This window comes from Perkinsus marinus (assembly GCF_000006405.1).
Source record: "Perkinsus marinus ATCC 50983 genomic scaffold scf_1104296966988, whole genome shotgun sequence".
In the NCBI taxonomy this organism is placed as follows: Eukaryota; Perkinsozoa; order Perkinsida; family Perkinsidae; genus Perkinsus; species Perkinsus marinus.
Genome location: NW_003203723.1, coordinates 61,075 through 68,349, shown reverse-complemented (window position 1 = coordinate 68,349; position 7,275 = coordinate 61,075). Strand labels below are relative to the sequence as shown.

General features: G+C 44.4%; 2 protein-coding genes and 1 non-coding gene across 3 annotated transcripts in view; 1 reads left to right on the top strand and 2 right to left on the bottom strand.

Annotated features, from left to right (window-relative positions):
* Positions 1-274, bottom strand: part of Pmar_PMAR002623 (hypothetical protein) — a gene marked incomplete at both ends in the record, with an annotated part of 1,071 nt that extends 797 nt beyond the window's left edge. The window contains 2 exons of the mRNA XM_002768864.1: positions 33-173; positions 221-274. Coding sequence (XP_002768910.1) covers positions 33-173; positions 221-274 — 195 coding nt within the window. The remainder of the gene's footprint in view (positions 1-32; positions 174-220) is intronic.
* Positions 275-935: 661 nt separating this feature from the next.
* Positions 936-6,591, bottom strand: Pmar_PMAR002621 (hypothetical protein; the record flags this gene model as incomplete). The annotated part of the gene is made up of 12 exons (XM_002768863.1): positions 936-1,116; positions 1,273-1,400; positions 1,458-1,520; positions 1,564-1,754; positions 2,277-2,339; positions 2,383-2,494; positions 3,099-3,237; positions 4,310-4,436; positions 4,483-4,621; positions 4,866-4,993; positions 5,925-6,104; positions 6,402-6,591. 12 exons carry the CDS (start codon positions 6,589-6,591, stop codon positions 936-938), a joined length of 1,641 nt encoding a protein of 546 aa, XP_002768909.1.
* On the top strand, positions 1,182-1,263 carry Pmar_PMAR002622. The gene has a single exon. It is a non-coding gene; the product is annotated as a tRNA-Ser (tRNA).
* Positions 6,592-7,275: the final 684 nt, after the last annotated feature.

Sequence of the window (7,275 nt, the reverse complement as noted above, 5' to 3'; positions counted from 1 at the left end):
TGGATGCGCGCCATCAATCATCGCGACCTTACCCGAGACTCATCGCCAGCCAGAGTTCTGAGACGCGTTCGCTCAAACTTCTGTCGGTACTTCACCAACTGCATCATCAGCGTCGGGTCGAACATCATAGGGTCGGACCTATTCCGTTCGAAATCAGTGAACAAAATGGTGATCTGATAACATAAACTTTCCCTGCGGAAGTGACGGGGAGTTCGCTCACTTCGTTCAAAGACTTCTCCAACTCGTCTACGCTGCAACCTTCCTCAGCACCCATGCTCGACACGATCGTTGAAACTGCCTCGAGACCAACCCGCGTGGTCGAGCCGGAGACAATCGTCGGCCAAACACTTCCAACAGAGCAGGCCGCTAACATCCCTGCTGGAAAGGCTGCGACTGCATCACAATATCTGCGTGACAAAAAGTACTGTTCATGTCCATGTTAGGGGAATATATGTTTGGTTTTCTCAGCTGGACTCAGGAGTTTCCAAAGCTGAGTATATGCGAATTCGGATGGAATTATACAAAAACCCGAAAGGATTTTCTTCGAAATTCCCTCACAATTTTCAAATTGTCGCCGACACATGTGCGTATATTCCCACACTTTTCAACACATTTGAGAGCTGCCCTTAATACTCCTCTAGAGATGTAACGACAGGTTAGATGGGTAAAGTGAAACGAGGAAACTAATACTCGAAATAGTGAAAGTTGGAGAGCGACCACGGTTCGGTGAAGTCTTACGGCCATCTGGAAGTGAGCAATTCTGACGCATGGCGGAATATGCGTTCCGCAGTAGGCCGATCTAGATAGTTGCCAGACACAAGTCGGCGACAAATAAGCAGAAGAGGAGGCCAGGGCTGATCGACGACCAAGTCGTAGTTCAAGCCACTGAGAAGGTCAAGTTCCACCTGATGGGAAGTGACGAATACAATGATTGCTCAAGACGTTACCTCCGCGAGGATCTTCGGGTCGACAACATATTTACCTCCGCCCGCGTCGGCCCCCTCCGGCATGAGCATGAGGCCACGCACGTCGGTATCATGAAACTCCTCAGTTTTGCACGCGAGAGATACACAACAGAAAATGACGACCAGAGGGTCGAACTCCAATACCGAGTGACTGAGGGTAGTACAAATTGTACTATGATGGCGGACGAGTAATTTCCATGAACCGAAGAATTCATCGACATCGTGTCCGAGTGGTTAAGGAGTTGGACTTGAAATCCAATGGGCTCAGCCCGCGCAGGTTCGAATCCTGCCGATGTCGTATTATTACTGTGCAAAAAATCGGCGAAAGAACAAATTTGCTGAGAAAATGACTTCCGGTTCGATTCGCGTGCGAAACGTCGGAGCCGTCATAGCGAGATGCTGTTTTCGTAACAAGTCAGCCACATGGTCCAAAACCTGAGCCCGGATAGACTCTAACATAGCAAAATCGAACAGTTTTGGGCGGACACTTACGTAGGTCTCATGAATGGGTTCGAGAAGGACTCCCGCATGACCATCCGCCGCTTTTTTCTTCGACTGAGAGGAACGAATCATACCAACATAACGGATGTCAGCTTACACTACTAGACTGCGACTTCACTATAACCGCAGTTGCACGTTGATTCGCTGCCGCCCTCCTCGCCCTCAACTCATCCACGGACATCGGAAAGTGCAATACATCATTGTGATGGTAATGCGTATGGTGATCCCCATGAGCTCCCTCGACGCCCTCTGGGGCACTCTCTCCTTGCGAAGATAGGACAGCCATTTCTACCACCACAAAGCACCTACTGGTAATACGAACCAGTGTCGGAATATATAATTGGTTTCCTCAGCTGAGCTTGAGAGTTTTCTCACTAATTGGGGAAAATTCCGGGTAGAAGTATACAGAAAACAATGAGAATTTCCCAAAATTTCCATGTTGTCCTCACCAACACATGTAGTTGACCATGTGCATACCCCCCCCCCCCACCGATGACCAACATACGTCATTCTAACACACTGAAAACTATTATCATTCAACATCAATACTAATCTAAATATTCATCTTCGAGATTAAATATTCTAATATTTTCGACCGCCAACTACAACTCAATACCACACCATGAGAAACACATCTTCTTAACACGTTGTTAATCGTCTGACTCTTCATTCACCGCAACGTCCACATCTATCATCCCTCGCAAGGTCGTTTCAAACTCATCCACATTGTCAGCTTCAAGAACACCATTCGAGTTCGCTACCACAACGAAACCTCCTCGGCGGGAAAGCGAACAACATCAGCAATCCTACCTATGCATCGGTTAAGGCCACCTCCTGTTCTCAGTTTCCGTAATTCCGACAAACACCGAGTTACTAAACAAGTGAAATGCTATTGCTACACAATGGGAATGCTTACCCTCTTTCCGACTGTTGGGTCCCCAACACTCCAGAGACGTTTCCACTGATATCATCTCAGCATCATCCTCTAGACCTACATACCCCCGAGGGAAATGCTCCGGTATAGGTACCTATATAAGCGTTCACTCAATTCTATCCATGTAAACACTCCCAATCAAATTTTGAATTCATTTCCATTCGGAAGATTCATCACCGATCGCCCAGTTGATCTCCCCCTTCCGCCACTATAACCGAGCAGAACCTATTATACTCCCAAGAGAGGATTTTCCACGTATGGCTAGGATTACATTCTTCAATCAGTTTCCCATGTAAATGTCATCATCACATTAGGAACATGTTTCCCCATCGTTAGTATCAAACCCTAGGGGGCGTTATTTCTCAAAGCTAAATGGGCCCCTGTCACCGAAGCACACTCCCTTTCTTCATCCCTTCCTCGAATATACTCCACATAATCAACGCATCACAAACTTTCCCACTCAAACAATTCCAAAACTCCTCTCAGTACGCCCACCTCATTCGAGGTGTATTTTCATTCTCCACCACTTCGAATGAAATATTTAATTTATTTCCACCCGGAAAATTTATCTCTGAATTTTCCAATGAGCTTGTGAACAACACTCACTACAGTTCATATCATCTCTTCAACGCTATATGATCATCAGACTCCTACATCGAATATTAAACTCTTCCCATAATGAGAAATTCTGTCCCTACCTTATTCGCGGTGTATTTCCAGCCTTCTCCACAGCCACCGAGCACACCCCAGTCGCTCAGCTTCCCAAACGCCCTATTCTTCTCAAACCCTCCAGAGTACGTCAATGCAGCCAGTGATAAAGCTAAAGGGGCTGACCGCCTGAGAGGGAAATAGCAGTGGACACCAACCCAAGTGGACATATGAATTTGCGTCGACCTTATATATATTATACGAAAATATAATTAAATTTCAATATGTTAATAGTATACTGATTGTTGGAGTTTCACCCTAGTGATATGAAATATATTTCGCGACTAGTGCATATCACCGCAAATATCCGGTTTTTCACAGAATATTACGCCACTTCGCGTAAAACGGGTGAAACTCCATAACACCTAATCAATGCATGTTTTTTAGTATTCTTTTTTTAAAAAAAGTATATTATCACCCTTCACCTAGTGACGGCAAAGAAAAAAATTGTGGAGCGAGCGGAGCATATACCGCAACAACAGGCACTTTCTTCTTGTGCGTGCGTGCAGAATTATTCTGGCTTAACTACGAAGCCTTGAAGGCTATCAGATAGATCAAACGACTCCTCTATATGCCGAGGTTTCCGCACAAATCTAAAAACTCGACGAGATATGCACTAAAAATTTTAATGACGGAAAAGTGTCCAACCCGGGGATCGAACCGGGGACCTATATCAAATTCATTGATACGAATCAATAAACGTGGACTAAGCGAGCTCCACCACTTCGTCACGAAGGCCTAGTCCAACTACGTTGGCACTTCCAGCGTAATGTATAGTTTATTATTATTATTGTCTTCCCTAATCGACTAGTAATGAGTTGGCCTACTTTCACTACGGTAAATCTAACACTACATTCAAATAGTCGACACACTTCCAATTCTCACAATACTACAGTCAAGAAATACAAATTACAAAACACTCCGGAACAAGTCCTTCCTCGGTACATCATCGTTCTCACACGTGTGTTTAAACGTCCCACACGTGCGTTAAAACGTTCTACACGTATGCTAAAACGTCCTACACGTGTGTTAAAACGTTCTACACGTGTGTTAAAACGTCTCACACGTCCGCCAAAACGTCCTACACGTATGTTAAAACGTCCCACACATGTGTTAAAACCTCCACACGTGCGTTAAAACGTCCATGCCAAGCATGGACCCGAGAGAGTCCGATAAACCTCACAATAGAAGAAGCCCTTACTTGTATAAGCCAGCATTGTCCAGAATAGACCCCAGAGGCTGAGCTCCAGTGGGGAGGCAGCCAAGGACGTGAAGAGGACTACTCTCACTCGGCACACAGTGACATATCGAATAGGCAAAATTGAGGCCTATTCAAGCGAGATGTGAAAGAAATGTGGTATTAAATATTATTACTCCAATATTCTCCTTCAACACCTTTCCCAAATGTCTCTAAAGGCAATAAAATGACGTCCTTCTTGGGCACCTCTTCAGCCAACCACTCGAAGGCCGCAACACACTCCCCCGCAAAGGAGGTCGAAACGTCGTAGAGCATCTAAGCCAGAACTGGTCGTAAAAATCATGACTTCATAGGAGTTTCACCACCCTAGTGATATGAAAAACACTGCTACTGCATATCACCGCGAATATCGCGTTTTTCACCGAATAATACACCGCTTCACGTAAAACGGGTTACGAAACTCCATAGAACCATTTCTCTACCATTCGATTTCCACTCATATCACTCCATCTCAAAAACTCATATTTTTCGCGCGCCACGAAATTCCCCACGCTCCCACCTGCACTGTTTTCAAACTATCGCAGCCTTCGATGAGCTTTCGTATTGCCGTTTCCGACCAATCAGTAGTAGACGAATAATAATAGGCGTCTTCTTTAACGCCGTAGTTGCCACTGACGAAATGTTTATCTTGAAAAATTATATGTCAATAACGATCACGGAAATGATCGGTGCACTCTACAGATCAATTCCGCCCTAGTGATATGAAAAATATAATTCACGACTACTGCATATCACCGCGAGTATCGCGTTTTTCACCGAGTTTTACGCCACTTCACGTAAAACGGGTGGAACTCCCAAATTTTACCCAAAAATTTTCCCCTTTTTCGAATAAATCCCCGCTTGCCAACTTTCTGGAGCTGATTCTTTACCCGAATTTTCGGCAATTTTATATAAATCAATTTCCTCTTTTCCAACTTCCTCCCGACTGTTTATAACAAATTTCTCACAATTTTCAACGAAATTACTATAAACAAATCGGGAAAATATTTAATTCCCCAGAAATGCTGTAATGTATTCCACTCCATCACCAAATCTAGGCCGTGGTGAAGTTTTCATCCCGAAACACTGCTCTGCGTGAAATACTATATTTTCTAATTTTCCCGAGAAAAATCTCGTCACACTACCCGTTTTACGTGAAGTGGCGTGAAACTCCGTGAAAAACGAGATATTCACACTACGCAGTAGTCGTGAAATTAGTTTTGCACTAGCGTTTTTCATATCACTAGGGTCGTGAAACTCCACTACAGTAACTTCGAGAACGCATATCTCTAATATTAATACATACCGCATCAACTCATATGGTCATTCACACTTACGAATACGCTCAAGACTGCGCCCATGAGTACATCGAAAGTACCCGGAAGTCTACTACTACTACTACTACTACTACTACTACTACCACTACTACTACTACTACTACTACTACTACTACTACTACTACTACTACTACTACCACTACTACTACTACTACTACTACTACTACTACTACTACTACTACTACTACCACTACTACTACTACTACTACTACTACTACTATCAGCCCAGTTCCCAATATTACAACATCGTTCCAGTGGAGTACCCATATATTCACTCCAATGCATGCCATCTCCCATACCATCCCTTTGATAAATCTTCACATTCCCAGAGCCCGGCACCTTCTCACTATAATCGTCGGCGTATAATCGTCCGATGTTATTTGCCTCTATACGGGGGTCCACTCGACATGACGAAACCGGGCCTATTGAAGAGCAATGCTGGGGGAATAGATGTTCGCTCCCCTCAGCTGAGCTCGGGAGTTTCCTCACTATTAATACGAATTCGGGTACAAGTGTACAGAAACCAATGAGAATTTCCCGAAAATTCGCTGGAAATTTTCATATTGTCACCAACACATGTAGCTAAACATGTGCATATCTTCTCACATTGTTAAAGGGACCAATACGGGCCACCAAAACACCGTTAATGAGATGTGCAGGGATCGAACCCGGGACCTCAGAGCATTCTACTGCAAACAAAATCCTTCCCCTACTACTACCAAGTGACCTGTTGAAGTCGCATATGAAGACTCGAGGGGTGGCGGTGTTCGTCCTGTACAGGGCTTGCTTGACCTTCTTATCATCACCCTTATCGAGAATATTCCAATAATGAGCCCCGACGTGATTCGACGCCCTCCCAAATTGCAACGTTATCGTCTGTGATGACCGGTCTTCCCCTTCAGTGGGCATGCTGTTGAGAATACTACAAAGCAATACTCACTTGAATAGTACCCTTTGTAGAGTAATCATCGGATCAACGCAAAAAGTAACCAAACCGAGAGTAAATAGTCGAAATCAACCTCAGGAAAGTCAACTGGTTGACTTTATTTAGGGTTTCAAACCAAACTGAGGTGTCCTCGCCATTTCTCACTGTAAAGATTCGTATATATACTCGCTCGCCCACGAGTGAAACCGTTGAAGGACATGGCATGTTATGGTGAACTAAGATTATACTTTGCAGGTTCCACACTCTTATGAAAGTGTGTTCTCATTCATCATGGCCGATGATCGGCACAGATCTACCTAGCGACTACGTGAACGGAACTAATCAAGAGCTCTACTCCCGTCCTGGATACGAACATCAACGTCTCCAGTATAGAATGATGGAAACATGCCACTTCAAGCTGGGAAAGGTTTACGGAAAGAGAAAGGTTCGCCAAAGGAAAAGGTAGGAACACAACGACAGGGATCAAAGAGGAATAAAGTCGCATAGTTTGCGAAGATACTTATACAAATTTGAAACTCCTTTCCGCTGAAGTTGATAGAGTAGACATCGAATCAGGCGTCTAATAAAGGTTAACTCGTTAACCCAAGTTGAAAACCGGTGCGGATGGTCGCGTCGCTTCGCTAGCAATTAGTACTGCAGTAATGAAA